At 53.1% G+C, this 19,303-nt stretch overlaps 11 protein-coding genes across 11 annotated transcripts; 3 read left to right on the forward strand and 8 right to left on the reverse strand.

Annotated features, from left to right (window-relative positions):
- Positions 1-243: 243 nt before the first annotated feature.
- Positions 244-942, reverse strand: CKM354_000673700 (uncharacterized protein; the record flags this gene model as incomplete). Its single annotated transcript, XM_044802065.1, has 2 exons — positions 244-673; positions 728-942. 2 exons carry the CDS (start codon positions 940-942, stop codon positions 244-246), a joined length of 645 nt encoding a protein of 214 aa, XP_044658000.1.
- A 1,002-nt stretch (positions 943-1,944) lies between these two features.
- Positions 1,945-3,351, reverse strand: CKM354_000673800 (uncharacterized protein; the record flags this gene model as incomplete). Its single annotated transcript, XM_044802066.1, has 5 exons — positions 1,945-2,330; positions 2,381-2,540; positions 2,593-2,746; positions 2,799-2,961; positions 3,261-3,351. 5 exons carry the CDS (start codon positions 3,349-3,351, stop codon positions 1,945-1,947), a joined length of 954 nt encoding a protein of 317 aa, XP_044658001.1.
- Positions 3,352-6,960: 3,609 nt separating this feature from the next.
- Positions 6,961-8,520, reverse strand: CKM354_000673900 (uncharacterized protein; the record flags this gene model as incomplete). Its single annotated transcript, XM_044802067.1, has 1 exon — positions 6,961-8,520. One exon carries the CDS (start codon positions 8,518-8,520, stop codon positions 6,961-6,963), a length of 1,560 nt encoding a protein of 519 aa, XP_044658002.1.
- Positions 8,521-8,717: 197 nt separating this feature from the next.
- On the forward strand, positions 8,718-9,491 carry CKM354_000674000 (uncharacterized protein; the record flags this gene model as incomplete). Its single annotated transcript, XM_044802068.1, has 2 exons — positions 8,718-9,248; positions 9,300-9,491. 2 exons carry the CDS (start codon positions 8,718-8,720, stop codon positions 9,489-9,491), a joined length of 723 nt encoding a protein of 240 aa, XP_044658003.1.
- Positions 9,492-9,795: 304 nt separating this feature from the next.
- On the reverse strand, positions 9,796-10,563 carry CKM354_000674100 (uncharacterized protein; the record flags this gene model as incomplete). The annotated part of the gene is made up of 1 exon (XM_044802069.1): positions 9,796-10,563. One exon carries the CDS (start codon positions 10,561-10,563, stop codon positions 9,796-9,798), a length of 768 nt encoding a protein of 255 aa, XP_044658004.1.
- Positions 10,564-11,098: 535 nt separating this feature from the next.
- On the forward strand, positions 11,099-12,405 carry CKM354_000674200 (uncharacterized protein; the record flags this gene model as incomplete). The annotated part of the gene is made up of 2 exons (XM_044802070.1): positions 11,099-11,263; positions 11,317-12,405. 2 exons carry the CDS (start codon positions 11,099-11,101, stop codon positions 12,403-12,405), a joined length of 1,254 nt encoding a protein of 417 aa, XP_044658005.1.
- A 322-nt stretch (positions 12,406-12,727) lies between these two features.
- Positions 12,728-14,278, reverse strand: CKM354_000674300 (uncharacterized protein; the record flags this gene model as incomplete). The annotated part of the gene is made up of 1 exon (XM_044802071.1): positions 12,728-14,278. One exon carries the CDS (start codon positions 14,276-14,278, stop codon positions 12,728-12,730), a length of 1,551 nt encoding a protein of 516 aa, XP_044658006.1.
- Positions 14,279-15,694: 1,416 nt separating this feature from the next.
- Positions 15,695-16,497, forward strand: CKM354_000674400 (uncharacterized protein; the record flags this gene model as incomplete). The annotated part of the gene is made up of 2 exons (XM_044802072.1): positions 15,695-15,715; positions 15,766-16,497. The coding sequence occupies 2 exons, from the start codon at positions 15,695-15,697 to the stop codon at positions 16,495-16,497; spliced, it is 753 nt and encodes a 250-aa protein (XP_044658007.1).
- A 135-nt stretch (positions 16,498-16,632) lies between these two features.
- On the reverse strand, positions 16,633-17,457 carry CKM354_000674500 (uncharacterized protein; the record flags this gene model as incomplete). The annotated part of the gene is made up of 1 exon (XM_044802073.1): positions 16,633-17,457. The coding sequence occupies one exon, from the start codon at positions 17,455-17,457 to the stop codon at positions 16,633-16,635; it is 825 nt and encodes a 274-aa protein (XP_044658008.1).
- Positions 17,458-17,563: 106 nt separating this feature from the next.
- Positions 17,564-18,535, reverse strand: CKM354_000674600 (uncharacterized protein; the record flags this gene model as incomplete). Its single annotated transcript, XM_044802074.1, has 2 exons — positions 17,564-18,398; positions 18,459-18,535. The coding sequence occupies 2 exons, from the start codon at positions 18,533-18,535 to the stop codon at positions 17,564-17,566; spliced, it is 912 nt and encodes a 303-aa protein (XP_044658009.1).
- Positions 18,536-18,633: 98 nt separating this feature from the next.
- CKM354_000674700 (uncharacterized protein) lies at positions 18,634-19,074 on the reverse strand (the record flags this gene model as incomplete). Its single annotated transcript, XM_044802075.1, has 3 exons — positions 18,634-18,739; positions 18,789-18,946; positions 19,000-19,074. The coding sequence occupies 3 exons, from the start codon at positions 19,072-19,074 to the stop codon at positions 18,634-18,636; spliced, it is 339 nt and encodes a 112-aa protein (XP_044658010.1).
- Between the last annotated feature and the right edge of the window lie 229 nt (positions 19,075-19,303).

Genomic DNA, 19,303 nt, shown 5'->3' on the forward strand with positions numbered 1-19,303 from the left:
AGCGCAAAGAAGCAGTCAGGACTTTCCGGCGCTACAGTTGGGCATCCAGAAGAGTAATTGACAGATACATTCGCGGGTTGGAAGAGGCGCTGTGGTGTGTGTTGGAAAGCATGAGAACGCTTTGAAAGAGGCTTCTTTGATGGTGGGCCCGCCAAGCAGGAGGCTGCGCTGGATTCTAAGCTCGACATCAGCGTGAGACAGATTCGAATCAAGGAAGCGAAGCGAACGTGCTCTTTAGTCCTCCTACAACTGATGCCCCGTCTTCTCCACCGCCTTCTTATACCCCTCCGTACCCTCACACTCCGCCAACCACTTCTCAATCCCTGGCCATTTCCCTCCCTGTGTCCCCAGCTCCCTTTCCAGAATGAACCTCGCAGAAAACTGCATCATGATATCCGCCACAGTCAATTTGTCCCCGCACAAGAATTTCCCTCCACTCTTGTCCAACTCTGCTTGCAAATAGTCCAAGTCTTTGATGACATTTTTGCTTAGCCCTGCAATGGTTTTGGAGACGTCGCCGTCCTGTTGATTCCAGCGAGCGTATAAGCACGCGAGACTGTGTAGCATGAAGGTTGCTTCGGAGGCATGGACCCATTGAAGGACTCGGTAGCGCTCTGGGGAGCCCGGGGCAGGGAGGAGGCGGTGGGAGGTGTCATATTTGTCGGAGAGGTATCTTGGGGTGTCAGTAAAGTTGACAATGGAATATGCGTCCTAAAAAGTGGCGTACTCGCAGATGTTACCGCTCTCGTAGAAGACGTTTCCATCGTCTAAGAGGGTTGGAAACTTCCCTAGACCACCTGCTTCTTGCTTGAAATCTGCGGGAGCTGCGTTATTTACTCGTGGAGCGAATTTCAATTCGTAGTCGAGGCCGAGTTCGTGAAGTTGCCAGGCTGTGCGGATACAGCGCGAGGCTTGGAGGAAGTAGAGCTTGATGGGTGGCATGGTGCTCGATTGCGGCTCCTGTGTTGTCAACACCGTAGAGTAGTAGGTATGAAAAGTATCAAAGAAAGTGCTGCTACTCAAGTTCGCCTACCGTTCAATGGCTGATTCCCATCTACGCCAAATACTAAACGCGCAATGCAGCAGTAGCTCTTCTCCTGAGACCACTCTCCAATGCCATGACGTCCAACCTATTCCACCACATACATCATCACGAGCAGCACCACCGGAGACACTGCCGTGCCAACGTGTTTCACGAGCTCTCCATTCTTCCTCAACCCCGCGGCGAAGCAACCAAGCTCATCCGGAGCTTCCAGTGATCCGCATGCGATGTGGGACACGTCGGACAAAGTAATTGTCAGAAAGAGGCTCGAAGCCATTGTGAGGGGTCGAGTTCTAGATGTCCACCACAGATGTGCATGAGAGCATCCTCTGCTGATCTTTTTCCGCGGACGATCGGACTGGAAGGAAGCTTGTCTGAGAGCTCTGGTGCAGCTCTCGCGTGCTTGGTGGCACGACGTAACGAGAGCTGTGCGAGGTGAAGGTCATTGGGACCCTGACTGCAAGACCATGAAGTTGAAGATGGAGTGAAGGCAGAAGTATGTTGATGTGTTGGTGTTGGTCCAGAGGAAAAGGTGAGATGTGTCGCAAATTCCCGGGTTACTCTGTTGAGCAAATCCGGAAAGTGCAAGGATGTCTGATGGAAGCAACCCACCAGCTGTGGAACTTGCACGGTGCACTTTTCTCAAGACAACCAACGACATCGCGTCTTGCAAAGATAGCAAAGACACGACTCCAGATGGGGTGTGCAGGGCGACAAGGTAGGCAAAGTAGTTTGTTTTGACCTCTCCTCACAAGATGCGAGGAGATTCTTTCATTCGTACGATTAATTACAGTTTCCGCATTCCATGAGCAATGCGAGATTCATAAACATCATTGTGGTATCATAGCTCTCTTTCCCTCACTCTTCTGTTCTCATTGAGACATCAAACCATTGATCATAATCTAAGCCTCGTACTCGCCCTTCGACTTGGCCTTCTCCGAAGCACCCTTGATGAAGCGCGACAGATCGACGACGGGAAGCTGGAATGGGAAGTCGAGCGCGGCCAACATGATGGCGAAGAAGATGTACCAGCCGAGAATATCGACGACGAATGTGGTGGCACCTGCCGCGATAACCTCGTTGCCTGCCTTGCTTGCGAGAGAGGCAGCCGCGGCCATGTTTCCTGCCGCTGTCGCCTCTGCTTCCTGAGCCAAGTGCCAGAAGGCAGCCGCGAGGAGACCGAAGGATGGAACCAGGAACAAGAAGATGAGGAAGAAGACCAAGTTGGTTCGCAGAGAGAGGATCATGTACAAGAAGCACAGAACACCCATGAAGACGAGGAAGAAGGCTGTGCGTTGTTAGTGTGCTGCGAACGACCCTGGAAGATGGCAGACATACCATATGATGCATTGAATCCCACTGAGGTCAGACCTGTTGTCGACGCCTCGCCAGGTGTCGCATATGCGCCCCAGGCATTGTAGAAAGGCTGGAGAGTCGCACCGTATTGGAGCCAGAAAGCACCAAAGGAGCTGAAGACGACGAATGGGAAGGTGTTGCCCTGGTACTTGTCAGCTCTGATCCGATCTACTCTGGACTGGGAAGAAACATACCAAGATGAATTCACCAAGACCGCCGAGAATCATCAAGAGACCACCGAAGAAGAAGTAGACACCAGTGGATGCTGCACCATTGCCACCAGCTCCCCTCCATCCCATCAAGTCGCAAGACAGAGGTGTGAGAGAGAGCAAGAAACCGACGAGGGCCCTGCGAGGGAAATTAGCCCGAGGCGCTGCGTTTGGGCTTCGAAGCAACTCACAAAGGTGTTGGGTTACCGAAGGTCTTTCGGAGATCACCTGCGACCTTGTTTTGTGGCGAAAGATAGATCTTCTCGAAGAGCTCTGGCGAGATGGAAATGCTGCCAGAGGTCTGGATCTTCCTCAAAGCGGTATCTGGATCCATGTCTTTGTCGAGGTGATATCCTGGATGTTGGATCAGTATGATGCTCCCATCGCAATGGCGCGGCTGGCAACAATGCAATGCAAATGCAACGCAAGCAGGTGTTCGCATGCCGAGAGTCGCACAGAAGATGCTACTCCTGCATCTGTGCGTTCTCGAATCGAAGCTTGCGCCAACTGCATCCTCAAGCTATGCTATGACTCCAATCTCGAGGGATGGTGTTCAACATCGAGGACTGCAGTCATACCTGTCGAATTCGTGGTCGCGGTCGCGCTGCTTGTGGCAAAGTTGCCAGGCTGGCCTGCGTGGGTGTCACACGTACCGTTCTCGAAGTCCTTCTCGCGTGGAGCACCGGCTCCCGTTGGGGCAGTGAGGTTGGTGTTGTTGGCGGTAGCGTTGTACGTGTCACTCATAATGGCAGCGCCGTGTGATCAATGCACAAATGATCAAGCTGGTCAATGGCAATGCTGTGAATCAAAGATGAATGATACAGCAAAGCAAGATTGGTAGGATCAAAAGGAGACACGAGCAGAGACAAGGCACGAGGCGTGTCTGTCTTTATTTACCCCAAGCACAGATCATCGAAGGCAAAGAGAGCGACGGCTCCGCACACGTTGAAGTTGCCGGAAGCTAGGAACGGGTTGCAGAGTGGTTGCGATCGCGCTATGGCCCTGCCTGCTTGGGTCTGGCGGGCCAGTGCAACGACGGCAGGTGATCACAGGATGAGCAACGCCGACGCCATCTGATGGACAGAGCATCACGACCGCAGCGCAGCTCTGCTCCCCTTCACGCGTCGTGTCGTCGCAGCGTGCATGGGCGCCAGCGAGCTACCCCGAGCGGGAATGGTGCCCTTTGGAGGCGAGTCTGCGGTTGGAGGGACCCTGCCGTGGCTATCGAATAGCGCTCTGCGCATCCAATATGCAGGCGGCTCTCCGGAAGGCGTGCAGGCCGGGCGAGCGATGCACCGATTTCGCGATTCGTGCGAACTTCGTCCATCGAACTCGTGGGAGCTATGTGCAGCTGTTTCGACTGCTCTTGCGGTATCAGAACGCGAGTATGGCGTCTCCGGAGACACTGGCGTGCATGCCCCGACGTGATCTGATGCATTCGATGGCGGTGCAGGCACCTGCTGCTGGCGGCGATATTCCTGTCCACGGACAGGCGGATGTGGAAAGCCCTCTGGCGCTAGTCGAAATAAAGTCGAGGCCATGGCGGAGGATGATCGACGTGAAGCTGGGGTAGCGAGGCGGGGTAGAGACCGAATCGCGAAACACAAATCGACGCCTCCAACGGCACCAGCTATACGGTGTGCTCTGCCAGATGGAGTTTGGCTCCATCACATCAATTGTGCATGCTATGGTATCGACTCACTGTAGAGTCCGACGTGATGAGCGTCTCTCCGAACACCGTCAGCAAGAACCTCGACGACAGGCTCGTTCAGCCTCTTCACGCTATCGAGAGACAAGCCTCAGAAATGAGACAACCTGGACGAAACCTGGTCCCTGGCGCTGCGCACTGTATCTGCGACAGAGTCTACGAGAAGCCTCTTCCACCGATATGCTCTCCTATCCCGGCGAAAAAGTTGTGCATCACTTTCATCCTCGCCTTCTTCTCTGGCGCGGCAATTTTGAAAGATCACCCCATCATGCAGCGCAATGAGACCATTTGGAGGAGATCAATCAATCTGCTTTAAGCCAATGGGCCTGTAGATCACCTACTTCGCAATGCCGAGAGAAACAGCCGCCTGTCTGCTTCACACGTGACGACTCTGCGTGCACTTTAGAGTTGTTGGTAACTTATTCGTGACGCGACATTTCGACCAGCCTCGCCAACGTGACCTGCAAGTCGTTTGGAGACTTTTTCGTGGGGAGCAAGGATATCCACGTCGGTGCAACAGTCACAACGTCGTCGACCACTTCACCTCTCACCACTTGGCACCAACATCGTCAAGTCGTTACTTCTTGCCTTCTGCTATTTGTGCACGCACCTGCGCCATTATCAGTGCCATCACAGAAATATATGCGCCATTGCAGCCGCGGACCACACTTCTCACCGCCCACGCGTCAACGGAAGCTCGGAACAGTTCCTCCCATACCCAACCACCGCACGAAGAAGGCAATTTTCGCTTTCCCCTTTGCACAGACCTTACGTCCCAAAGAGGGATGACGTGTTGGCCGTAATGCACGAGCTGTCCGCTCGAGGACGTGCTTTGCCGTTGGAGCGGCGCTAGTCGCTGTTCGCGTGGTTCTTGTCTGGACTTGACTACTGCGCTAGGAATGAACAGCTATTTGCCGCCTACTGTCAGCTGGTCGCTGGACCGACCGGCGAACCTCGACGGCAGCAATAGCTACCTTAGTTGCACGACTATACGGCCTCTACAATTATGCATGTGGCAGGCAACTTATGCTCAGTGCTTGTCATATACATTGCCCGCCTCGACGGTGAGAAGACTGCCTTCGACGACGACGACGAATTTTCATCAAGTAATGAGCCGTTGTGCCGCTGCCTCATCTCATAACCTCATTTCACTTCATCGACAATCGTCAGATTTCATCTCTTCTGTCTCTCGAGAATTCCAAAGGGGAGGGGTCTCAGGGTACGTACCTCGCCACAACAAATTCGAAATGAGCTTCGTTGTCGGTCTTCAATAGCGTCGAAAGTGCACAGGCACAACTCGAACGCCGTTCCCAATCGCTATGCGAGAATTTTCCGAACATCGAGCATCGCGACTTCTCTCAACGATACAGTAATACGAATTGGGAACATCTATGCCACTATGCGTTGCGAGAAAAGAATCTCTCTGCTCGCGCGTCGACCATCATTCCAGTCCTTGGCCTTCTCTCTATAATGCGGCGCTCCGTACGATGGACTGGATATTGACACTCGTTTGATTGGGGCATTGACTGGAAGCAAGTTCGTTTATCTCAACTCCATCTGCCATTGCGAAACCCAGACTAGTCGATATTCGCCTCACCTTGCAAGCGTTGCAAGGCGCATCGACTTAAACGGCTGGACAAAAGTTCGGGAGACGAGTCTTCCAAAAGTTCAAGCCGGTCCTGCACTGATGTAGATGTAAAATAGGTGGTTCAGCGATACTCCGCGACAGTAGCGAGAGGATTATTGCGGCAGCGCAACTTCGTGACTAACGGCCGAAGAAGGACTGTTTGAGCCATGTGCTATCTTTTGCTCTCCATAATAGTGTCGAAGGGCGTAGAGCGATTTCGTCCACCAAATAGTTTGTCGCCGTAAGCAGGTTGACACGGGCAGAATACTCAATAACCCAGAGCCCGACTGCGCCCACGCGGCTTTGCGTCCGCTGCCGAACTTCATCGAACAGGAGCTTGGAGCATTTGAAAGGACAATACAATACGATTCACGACAAGATGATGCACGCGACCCTGGGTGGCAGCCTGGGAGAGACTTGTCCCCGATGCCGCAGCTTGAGGACTTTGGCGTGGCAGAATGGAACACGACTTGCTGCTGGTCGGCTGAACCAAGGTTCTCCTGTGCCCTGACTCACATGAGCAGTAACCTTGCAGAGGGTGTCGGTGTTCTCTCAACATACCAAAGTATACAAGCGACAAGAGATGCCTGCCCACCCGCCGAGCAGGCCACCGTGTTGTCTCCCTCGTTGTGTCCTTCGAGCTTCTGCGTCTACTAGACCCATCACGCTGGAACCTAGGAACAACATTGCATACCAGTATCGTGGTATTCGCAGTCAGTCGTGATGGTGTTGCATGCAATGACTTATGCAGATCAAAGACAAAGAGTGGTCAGCCCAAGCAAATGTGCGGGTGCGGGCGCCGCGGCGGAGATCGTGACTTGTATACAATGCACACTTTATATTTTGTCTTGAGCTGGTTACCTGTTCCTGTTCACGGCATACACACGCGTTGGTTTCGTGCCCCGAGTACGTCGGTACATCTGAACTTGGCGTGGGTAAGGCGTATTGGCGTCCTTTGCGTCCGCGTTCGCATTCAGGGACTGGTCAGATCTACGCGCATACAACAGCGTGCATCGAATCATCCTCCCAGCTTCCTTAATGCCTGCTCCTGTTTCCTCTTGACATCTCTTGCTATCGCATCGACATCTAGCTCACGCATCTCGTCGCCGATCCTTTGGGTCTCATGTTCCAGCTTATCCAGCTCGGCTTGAATTCGGTCATCTATGAGCTGTACCTTCCCATGTTCAGAATGTGCATAGACTGCATTGAGCAGATCGTGCAAGTTGGATTCACTCTTTGCCATAGACTGAACAACTGCCTCCGTAATCGTTTCTTCTGTCGTCTTCCGTAGTGTGGCCAATTTCTCCTGCTTTTCGTGCACCGTTGTGTCGAGGGATCCCAAGAGCTTGGCGTTGTCAATTGGATCTGCAATGCGGATATCATGCTCGCGGAGCAAAGGTATGGCGGGATCCTGCGTGTCGGACATGTTGGCCTGAACGAGTCTCAGGGGCTTGAGTCCTTTGGCCGGCGTATGTCGTTCTCCTCCAATGGGGCTCGTGGGACTGAGGGCACCTGATTTAGCTTGCTCCGAAACAGTCGTCTCTTCGAGCGTCTTCGATACGGAACGAAGAGCTGCACCGTGTGAGTGCAGATGCTGTACGTGTCCGCTGATCGCATCCAATCGGGAGGTGAGGTAGACCAGTGCTGAGACAGTGTACTCTGCAAGCTTCGCTTTTTGTGCCTGGCCTTCCGCTCGAGCGGAAAGCATTCCCGTCTTCAATGATTTCCGATATTGGCTATCTATTACGATAGTAACGAGACCTTCAATCTCGCTGCTCAGCTCTTCCAGCTCGGCGTGTAGCGTCTCTCGTTGCTTGATTTGTGGTTCCGTAAGCGTGCCAGTCAAGCTCCCGCGGCGACTATACTGCAGCAAATTTTGACGATACGTGCTGTCCAGACGTGCTTGGATACTTTGCACAGACAGATCTGTCAGTTTGGAGCAAAGTTGTTCTACTTCAGCTGCTTCGTCCTTGTCGAGTGAGGTATCTGCCAGCTTTGGCAGCAGCTTTTGGAGTCCGTCCAGTAATCGGTCATCCTTCTCCAGCAGGCGGTTCACGCTCCCATCCAGGCTTCCGATAGCCGCATCTGTTTGCTTCATGGATGTCCGCAGTCGGTCTTTAGTGCCGACAGAGAGCTCATCGACCTCGAGGTCCAGCTGCGCTTTCTCGCGCGCAAACTTCTGGTGGCGCTTCTCTCGAGCAAGAAATTCGGCATCGTGGTTGCCGGACTGAGACTTGAGCTTTTGCAGAGCCACTTTCTGCTGCTCGAGCATTTGGCATTGCCGTTCAATCGCAGCTGTGCTCGCTTCCAGCGAATCAATGGCTGCTTCGAATTCATCGTCGTGCAATGGTCTGCCGGAAGGCCCAGATCCTGCGGCAGTGCTGATTCCATGCTTTTCGTAGAAGCGTAATTCGTCTTTACTGAGCAGTGTCGATGGTCCGAGGTACTCTTTCACCCAGGACGCAGCTTTACCCCTGGTTTTGGTGTCTTCAAAAGCCCATGCAATTTCCTTTTCGCCAAGCGGTATGTTGCGATCTTGTAAGACGCGCAGCAAGTGCCGCAGCTCGGGAGTGCTCATGATGGCCTTGATGCGCCCGGATATCTGCGCCACCCACGAGCTCGAGTCCAATGAATGGAGAAAATTGTGGGCATGTGAAACATCGAATGGCATCCCACGCGCGCCAAGACCGGGAAGCTAGAGAAGCAGCTGTGATGTAGCTTTCCGCCGCATCACCTCCGCTCTGCTCTCACTCTCTGCTCGTGTGACCGACGACGATGATGATCGAGCGGCTACCCAGGCTCCCAGTGAGCAGACAGCTGCCTTTGATACCGATCTGCCAGCCTGCATTCCGCTCCGTCGCCGTCAGCAACGCACATCAATCCCGCCATGCGACGACCTCTTCTTTACCGAAAGATGCCTCACCTCGCCGACGATCAGTAACAGTAGTTAACGACACTGGCGCAGTACCATGGAAAGATCTGTCAATCGGTGAAAAAGCGGCGCGGACTACACAGCAGTCCTTCAACCTTGGCATCGTATTGCTGGGAATTGGTCTCACAGGCGCTGTAGCCACTGTTCTCTGGTTGGAAGTCTTCTCCACAGACAGCAAGACAGCATACTTCAATCGTGCGGCGGACAGGATACGCGCAGATCCGCAGTGCAGGAAGTTGTTGACTGGAGACGAGCGGGGGAGCAAGAGGGAGATCGAAGCGCATGGAGAGCCGAGCTGGAGTCGCTGGGCGCGAAACAGGACGATTGCGAGTCGGTTGGAGACCGATAGAGCAGGCGTAGAACATTTGCACATGGTAAGCTGTAGCATCTCGGGCATATGCTGATTTAAGCTAACGGTGCACAAGCACTTCTACGTTAGCGGAAAGCAAGCGAACGGGACGGTGCAACTACATATGTCGAGGAGACCTGGAGAGGACTTTCAATACCAGCTGCTGGCTCTGGATGTGCCAGGAGAACAGCGAGTATATCTGGAAAATGCCAGCGCAATGACACAAGCGAAAGCTGGCAAGCTCTTTGGAATCAACTGGAACCGCTGAGAGTGCCTAGCATTTACCCAGCACATTGAAGACGGCGCCTGGTTCTACGATTGAGCGTCTTCTTGCTGCTTAGGAGCACGACTAGCCTGCAAGTGCAAGGGGCAAACAACCGTTGCAACGCATGAGCTCCTTGCTGCCGTGACACGATCCAAGGAAGAGATGATACACAGGAGGCATGCACTGTCTATCCTTGGCTCATGCATTTCTATCAGCATTGATTTTGGCCGGCCCGCTCTTTGCCCTTTTCCGAGTGTCAACACACGGTCTACGGAGTGGCGGAAATAAGTGTGAATCACCCACAAGCTCACCACGCCGCCTCCATTTCCTTGCGCATGGCCTCCTTCACGATACTACCGCATAGCTTCGCATGCGGGTTGGTATGTACAGCCAATGCCTTGGCAACCTCGTTGCCGTACAGACCACCCATGTAGAAAGCTCTGGAAGCCTCTTCTTCGAAGCGTTCTTTGCTCCACTTCATTCCCCCAATTTCAGCCACATCAACATCGCCTCCCATTTCTAAGTCCTTAGAGGCTGCATGGTATATGGCTCCGAGCTGTGTGTATGCTTGGGCGAGTAGCTTGCCTTGAGCGGGGGAGACTGCGTCTTGTTGTCTCGCTGGTGAAGCAGAAGCAATGCATGCTCGAAGATCTTGTTCAGCTGCCACGCCTCCAGCACTTTGGTCCGCGTACAGCAAGGATCTGGGCCGAACGATCGAATTTCTATCGCCGAACCTCCATCTCCTCATCTGGGCTCGATTGTTACGCGCAGATGCATAATTCGGGTACTCTGCGATGAGAGCATCAAGCGAGGTGAGTGCGGCTCGATAGGCGGCGTCCTTGGCGGATTCCTTTGCATCTGGAAATCGAGCTCGGTTCCGTTCGAAGTCTTCTACGATCGATATCGCTTCTCTCTCGCGTGTTCGGAGTTGAGCGAGCAGTGCGGCATCGTGAATATGGCGGTCTTCCGGAAGACTGGGGTCAATGATGACTTCTGCCCTCGTCGGGGCACTTTCCGGGTCGAATACTTGTGCAAGCACGGCCGAGTCGGCTCTGGATAACTGTCTGGGAAGCATGTTGGCTGATTGCGGAAGTCGAAATCGCGGTTGTTGCCAAGTGGTTGCGATGGGCGGAAGTGTTGGTGGTCAAGACGGCGGAATGTCTCTTCGGAAAATGCTTCGGACTTGAAGGTTTTCTCACATCTGATATGTGCCCAGTACCTGTGTGTATCGCAGACCAAGACCCCGGCTGACGTATCGTCGTCTCGACCGCAATCCCGAGCTGCAGTCCTTACGAGGCTCGGCTTAAACGCTTAAACCGAGTTTGACGAGCGGCAAACCTCGCTTTGACCAGTTAAGCCGATGCCAAGACTATCTCGACAGCATCGGCTCAGTGCAGAGCCGCAACAACGTGATCAGGAGCAACCAGGAATCTGACATGAACAATCAATAAGGCGGCAAGCAGACGTAGGCATCGCGTAATGGTAGGTCAGACAGACATAAGCATCGCTCTCGCCCTCGAGCTTTCTTCATCAACCGCCCGCCTCTTCCTGCCCTTTGTTCTTCTCTCCCAAAACAACACCTCAATAGCCCACAGCAGAATCACATCAACATGGCACCAGGCGCTCTGATTGTCACATCCTCCAGCGGCCGCTCATCACCGCTCTACGACTCAGATGATGCGGCGCCGGCAGTACGATCACCTTCCACACAAGTCGAGTACAGGGGCTATGATCACGTCACGTGGTGGGTGGGAAACGCGAAGCAGGTGGCTCAGGTATGGATATACGATGCGCTAGGATGAAGTTGTTTCGCTGACGGACTTCACAGTACTACACAACTCGCATGGGCTTTCAACCTGTAGCATACAAGGGGCTGGAGACCGGATCCCGCTTCATTGCTTCACACGTTGTGCAAAATGGCGATGTCCGATTCGTCTTCACATCTCCTGTCCGTTCATCGTCACGACAAGCAGTCAATCCCGCGCCCCAAAAGGACCAGAAAGTGCTCGACGAAATGTACGACCATCTTGACAAGCACGGCGATGGAGTGAAGGATGTTGCATTCGAGGTGGACGACGTCTACGCGGTGTACGAGAACGCGATTCAAAGTGGCGCAGTATCCGTCACTCCTCCACACACCGACTCCTCAGAAGAAGGCGATGTGCTATCAGCGTCGATTCGAACATACGGCGACACCACCCACACCTTCATTCAACGAACCACATACACAGGCGCATTCCTCCCAGGCTATCGCTCGGTCACATCATCCGACCCAACATCGAAATATCTCCCCGCTATTGATCTTGAAGCAATCGATCACTGCGTAGGAAATCAAAATTGGGACGAAATGGACTCTGCCTGCGAATTCTACGAACGCTGTCTCGGTTTTCACCGCTTCTGGTCGGTAGATGACAAAGACATCTGCACCGACTACTCCGCACTCAAATCCATCGTCATGTCATCATCGAATGGTGTCGTCAAAATGCCCATCAATGAACCTGCTGTCGGCAAGAAGAAATCACAAATCGAAGAGTACGTCGACTTCTACAATGGCCCTGGTGTTCAACACATTGCTCTCCGAACGAAGGATATCATCTCCGCTGTATCAAATCTCCGAGCTCGTGGCGTGGAATTCATCTCTGTGCCCGAGACCTATTACGAGCAAATGCGACGGCGAATCAAGGAAACCGGCCTGCAACTGAAGGAATCTTTTGAGACGATTCAAAAGTTGAATATTCTCATCGATTTTGACGAGGGAGGCTACTTGTTGCAACTGTTCACGAAGCCGTTGATGGATCGACCAACGGTGTTCATTGAAATTATTCAGAGGGAGAATTTCGATGGCTTCGGAGCGGGGAACTTCAAGAGTTTGTTTGAGGCTATTGAGAGGGAGCAGGAGGCGAGAGGCAATCTGTAGATGAAGACTGAAATCGGATGCGGTCGCGAGTGGTTTTTGATTGGCGTTTTAGATGCATAGTTAGAAAAGCGAAAGGCGCCGGAACCGGGGACTGGTCAGAGGAGGCGTCACATAGGACTCTCGGCACTAAAAGGACATTTCTTGCAACGTTGTTCTCTCCTGGCATTTCAACACATGTGCACTGCAGTGTGAAAATTGCTCGGGATGAGGCGTGGTTCTGACTTGGAAGTCTTCTGCTTTGCAAAAATAGAATTTAGGGTATATCTATCGTTCCTCTATCGTAATGCCTCTAGGCTCTATTGTATCAGACGAGCGTGTACTCTCATGCCTTCTCTTCAACCTGTGAAGTGACGACATCCTTCCTGTCCTTCTCCGAAGCGGCATCGGATTCGTACTCATCCTCGAAAACATGCGACTCCCACTGTCTGCAAGGAATTCTCTCTTGGAAGAACCTCTCCAGCTGAGCGTTCGTCCTACCAGTGGTCTCTCCGACACAGAACCAGGAGTATGCGAGCGTGAAGAGTGTGGTGCCGGCGTACACGAAGCCGACCATTGGTCCAAGCTCGGCATCGTAGTACATGTATGGGCTCGTGAACACCATCATCCAGACGGTGAAGAAGAATGTGCCGAGGGCGCAAGAGGTGATCTTGTTCCTGTTGCGACCGACGGCCATTTCAGAGGCAATGGTGTAGGACAGCGTGCCGATGGAGAAGTTGTAGAAGACGATGTTGAAGTATGCGAAGACGACGATACCGATGCCGATGCCGCGGGAGAACTCTCCGTTTGCGTCCTTCGTGGTTCCGAGACCGCCGACTGCGACGAGGGAGACAAGCATACCGATTGTGCAGACAAGGAGGTTGGTGCGTCGGTTGATTTTGTTGCCGAAGATGACGGAGCAGCCCACGGTGATGATCTGCACGACGTAGATGATGGTGTTGATGGTGAAAGGCTCGCCAACTCCGATGGACTGTGCGAAGACGACACCATAGGTGTACCAGAATTGAATGCCGTTGATTTGCTGAGCGAACATGACACCGCAGGCGTAGATCAATTTGCGGCGCTCGACTGGGTCCAAGAGGAGGGAAGCCCAGCTAGATTCGGCAGCCATTTCTGCATCAGCGGCGATCTGATCGTCAATGGCTTTGAGGTCTGCCTCAGGAGTGTAGTCGGCCTTGCTGCGATTGATCTTGATGAGTGCCTTCCTGGCGTCCTCACGTCGGCCCTTCGACATGAACCAGACTGGCGACTCAGGAGTGAAGATCAGGAGAATAAGCATGGTCAATGGCAGCACTGTCAACAAGCTCATTGGAAGCTGGTACTGGGCTTTGCCATCGATGGTCTCCGTTCCTTGGTTGACGCAAGCTCCGACGAACTGCGAGATCGACTGCATGAACTGGAACATCATAAGGGCCGGGCCACGGATCGCGCTGGGAGCGACGTCTGCGACGTAGACCAAGCATGTTGCCGTGAATTGGCCAACACCAAGACCGACAAAGACTCTGCCAACGTAGAAGACGCCTTCAATGCTGTACGCGCAGACCTGGATGATGGCGCCCAGAATGATGCAAACAGAGGCCGTGGCGAAAACTGCTTTGCGTCCGAACTTGTCGTTGATGGGTGCTGCGATCAAGGCTCCAACGAACTCGCCAACGTAGATGATGGATGCTGATACTGAGAGGAATGTCGTGCCGAGTTCGTATGTGCCGTCTGGCTGCTGCTCGCCATAGTCACGGGCAAAATACCGCATGCCCTGGATACCGGTGTAGTAGATGGTATCGTAGCCATAGCAGAGGGCGCCAATAGTCGCTACTAAGCAGTAGAAGACCGCCCATCGGTGGGACTTCCAGTCGATGTTGAGGTTCAAGCCGCCCATGTTGATTTTCGAGGTTCTTGAGATATCCGGTCAATATTGGCAACAAGGAGGGTTGATGTGAGCACAGCAGAGTACGAAGCAAACAATATACTTCGACCACTCCCGAACTACCCAGGACAACCTTTCTCCGGAACACCTGGGGGACAACCGACCTTATAACACATCTGAGACTAGAGAGACCTTTCCCCCTTCGACAACCCAGTATCGTTGCATCGCGCAATAAGGCCGACTGACGACCGGCCTCTCCACATGGAGCGAACCCGCGCCAAGGCATACCCATGGGCAGACCATCTTCCTTCACGTGGTCTCGCAAAGTTGCGCAGATTCTGTGTTTCCTGGCCTCTTATCAGGCTTGGCTGATGTCGTGAAACATCGCATGCGGCTCTTACTGGACTCAACGGTCGTGTGGAGAACGGCGGCGTCAGCCAAAGTGGTCAAGACTACGTGGAAGATTTTGTGCTGAGCCCTTGGCAGTTGGTATAGTGTCTGGGCAGACCGACGAACGGCCGATAAAGTGGCCGGGGCTGTTGTGAAGTCGTACGGGATGGCTTTGCGGGCGCGCGGAGTGGCGGACTTGGGGTGTGGTGGAAGAGATACTTCTGGTGGTATGAGTGAGGTGTTTGGTCGTGAAGCGGCACGTAGAGTTCGTGCCTGGCGTCTTGTGCCTGAACGCCACCCACGCGCCAAGACTGCACTCAAACACGACTTCAGCTCATCGCATATGGTCACGACGACACGGTTTCCTGGCTGATATGGTATTCTTCCATGGGCCTTTCAATAGACCCACACTCTATGAATTCGCTAAGACTAGTCTTGGAGACTCCACTGGACGGGCCTGGATTTGGACCACACTTCAAGAGTTCAGCAGTTTTTCGTTCTCGCCACAACAGTAATAGAGCAAATCGGCTAGTCGCGGACAGCTACACACGGATACTTGGCTACGCTGCTCCAGAAGGACGTACGAGGATCACAAACATGCGAATGTCCCGGGCAGAGGAGAGCTTGCGCAAATCAGATCCTCGTTCCTGTTCTGCTGTTCAGCGGTAGACTACATTTGCTCGAAAACAGGATATTGAGAATGATGTCCGATCGTGCTGATGTACTGTATAGTGCTTGTAGGACTTCTCACGAGCTGCTTGAATGCCTTGTTCGAATGGGGTTCCTTTGTTCTGTAACACCGACACATCAATTATTGAATGGTATCAGCTGGCTTCTTTGTTCCATTAAACCACACACCATGTGCAGAGCTTCCCCAGGATGCGTCGCCGCATCCGTCGAAGCTCAAAGAATCATCATTCGATCAGTTCACTATGTCAAAAGACAGAGCTATTCCACTTTCCTGATCGTCCTAAAAGTAGTATCGTTCCATCATTTGCGCCTGAACGGTATCAGAATTGGCACGTACTGACAGCACCAATGTCTCGCCGATACCAGAGCGTAAGTGACAAATTTCGCCAAAACAAGAATCATGCTAATCAGGCTCACAGCACCGCCCGTACCTGCCCAGCCGCGGTACAGTAGAGCAACAAGACATCGACGCCGAAAGGCAAGAACTCTTCGGCGATTCTTCATATCCAACTTCGATGTCATTCCGCAATACAATTGATAACCTAGTTGGCGGACGTTCCTATCGCCACCAGCATGAGCGATCAAACTACCGAGATGCTGTTCACCGCTATGCAACTTCAGGACACGTAGATCAAGCTGCGGCAGCGAGAGACACCCGCGCTCTGCAGTATCTGCGAGAAAGAGAAGCGATCAGGAATCGCAGAGCTCGACTCGCAAGTACAACCGCAGCTCCCGGTACGCCCACAGCACCACGCCGCATCGGCTGGAATCTGAGAGATGTGGGTCCTAGATATCAACCTCGGCCTCTGAGAACTGTATCCGAAAGGGAATATCCTTCGTCTCTTTATGCAGCAGCTGCCGGAAGACGTTTGAGAACTACTGGGAAAGCAGAAGCTACAGGAAATGCAAAGACTGGCGGTGCGAATGTATGGAAAACCCCACTGAAGAAATCAGGTGAGGATTGGGAGAGGGAAATCGCCGAGGATGAGGCGAGGCGAATCCGAGGGCATGGGCTGGACCAGGAGGAGAGGGTGAGGGCTGCTGCGGAGGAGGAAGAGGAGGCGAGAATGATTCGAGGGCATGGGTTGGAACAGCCGATGGTGAAGAGGAGGCAGACTTGGGGCTTCAAGGGCGTGGAGCACAAGATGTGAGATTCGAGCTTTGTGTCGAAATTGATGATGATTGTGAGCTGTCGAATTGTACTTGGGATATTGATTGTAGTCAATGTCCGCAGTCTTGTACCAGTCGTCGTAGACAGGCTGTGATGCCGGGAAGCTGGTTTGCCCTTACATGATGTCTGTCCCCAACCCTGCCGTCCGCTTCCTGATGCCATTTCTGACGCCCTCAGTCAAAGCTTGACAGATCTCTGTCTGAGCGATCTTGAATTCGCGACCAGGACCCATCATGGCCACATCACCAAGCCCTACTTCCTTCTGCTGGCACCAGTCTTGGATCGCGGCATCCATATCCCTTGCCCGAACAAAGATATGTTCATATTCGTTGCCACTAGACAGTCGCATCAAACATGCTCCGTAATCCAGAATATCCAGCACCTCTTCAACATATGAATCCAGGTATTCGTGCCAAGGAATGATAGGTCCGTCGAATATGCCATATTGAGCGCCAGAAAAGTCCACAGCGAATTGATCACCGCTCCGAGTCTCTAGGCGATACAGAGTATGATCAGGCTCCCCACAATCGTTGCGCACACCCTCGTAAAACTCAAAGACGTACTTTTTTGTCAACCTGATATAGACGCGTACCTCTTCGACTTTTGTGACAACATTTTCCGCAAGTAATCGATCGAATACTTTTTCGACGGTGTTATGCATGAAGCATGGGGGATCTTCACAGCCATTGTATGCCAAGATAGCCTTTCCAGCCAGCGAGAGACCTTGCAGATCAGGAAACTTGGCGAAGACGTTTTCGTTGCTGTCTTTGGAGTATTGTCCCGCCTTGTGCATGGAGACGTCAAGTCCAGGACCTGTTTTGCGAGGCTCGTACGAATAAAGCTTCCAGCGCAGGTTGGTTTCGCGCCACGCGTAGAAGATTGCCTGCAGGAGATCCATAGCTTGCGAGAGCGCAGGAGGTGGGCCTGGAGAGCCGACCATGACTTGTTGCACGGCTGATTTCGACTTCGAGTGATGCGGTAGGAGCCAGAAACCATGGCACCGTATGAGTCGAGTCGATTACCTCTTGTAATTGAGTTTGTTTGCTTCAGCCCTCTAGCAAATCCACGCCGACGCCTCTGAGAGCTTCCACGGCCCATGAGGGAATCTTCTCGTTGTTACCAGCATATAACGTGTTGAAATAGCTCTTGAGAAACTCGGGGTAGCGATCTTCGAGAATAGCTTCACGCATTCGGCGAACCAGATCCAGCATGTAATGCACATTGTGCATGCTCAGTAGATGCGAGCCTGCAGTCTCCTTGGCGGCAGTGTGATAGATGTAGGCTCTTGTGATGCCAAGCCCACCATCATCTGACGACCTACAGCACACACACTTGCAGCCATTCGCGATGGGGCCAAAGTCGTTCGCGTAGGAAGCATGCCTTAGGTTGAAGACACCCTGGTCGGTAATAGCGTTGCCAAAGCGGGCTGTTCGCGTGGGCCAGACGCAGTCAAACATGTCTGCACCGAGTGCGACAGACACTAAAATGTCCTCTGGATAGCCAACTCCCATAACGTAGCGTGGCTTGTTCGGTGGGAACATCGTTGTGCAGGTGTCGACAACCTTGCAAAACTCGGTCTTGGCCTCGCCACCGCTGAGACCTCCAATGGCAATACCAGGAGTATCTCGGGCGAGCATTTCTTTGCAGCATTCCTTGCGGAGTTCCAGATCGAGTCCTCCCTGAATGATGCAGAAGAGATTTTGCGTTTCAGGTTTCTTGTGTGCTGCAATACAGCGATCAAGCCAGCGCACAGATCGGTACATGGCCTCCTTGATCCGTGCGTGGTCTGGGGAGGTAGTGGCAATCACGTCGTCGAGTTGCATCATGATGTCCGAGCCGATGGAATTCTGGAGTGAGATCGAGTGCTCTGGAGTCAAGAGCCTATGCAGGTCAGAGGACTTGCGCATCTATTAGAGTAATTCGCCATGCGGAAGCACTTACATAGGCGTGCCATCGTGAGGGCTAAGAAAGCGCACTCCTTCTTCAGCCACCTGAGCAAGCTGCAGTAATGAGACCATCTGGAAGCTGCAATGTCGTAAGTAATCAGGACCCAGCATGTGCGTTGCATGTAGACATACCCGCCGCTATCTGTCACGATGTCAGCTATACGCATCCTTCAGGCATTGGTCCAGAGCATACCTGTCAAGATGTTGTGCGGCCATGACTGCAACTTGTGCGCGCCGCCAATGGCATCCAGTGTCTTCTGGCCAGGCTTTAGTCCCCTGCAATGTCTCAGCATAGATCCACTGGAGACATTAAATAGATGCCTACAGGTGGTATGTGTTATTCAGGCACAGTCGGCAACTCGTTTCCTCCAGTTGCTTTGGCGTCAGACCTTTCAACGATGCCTGCGTGGCCACTGGCATGAACAGCGGAAGTTGAACAGCGCCATGTGGGAGGTGCAATGTCGCTGCTCGCGCTTTCGTGGTCTGAGACGGGTTGGGTCAGTCATGCCCGGATATCGCTGGCACAGCGTCCTTACCGAGCATCTCGCCAGCAGGTCGAACTTCAGCGCGGACGGCGAGGGCTTCGGCGGCATCTCACCATCTTCCGACATGGTCGTTGGCAGGCACGAAAATATCGACGAGGACGCGATTGAGTTCACGCGAGCGCGGAGCTGAGTCCGTTGCTGGTCGTGTTCTGCACCTTGGTGTATCACAGTTGCCGCGCACACCAACTCCTCCACCCACCTGCTCGCCAATTCGCAAGGCTCGATATTATATGGCATGAGAATGGTATTACCCTTGGAGATATTTCGTCGGAAATGACGGCCAAGGGCCCGGGAC

Source organism: Cercospora kikuchii (assembly GCF_019650295.1).
Source record: "Cercospora kikuchii DNA, contig_00004, whole genome shotgun sequence".
Taxonomy (NCBI): domain Eukaryota; kingdom Fungi; phylum Ascomycota; class Dothideomycetes; order Mycosphaerellales; family Mycosphaerellaceae; genus Cercospora; species Cercospora kikuchii.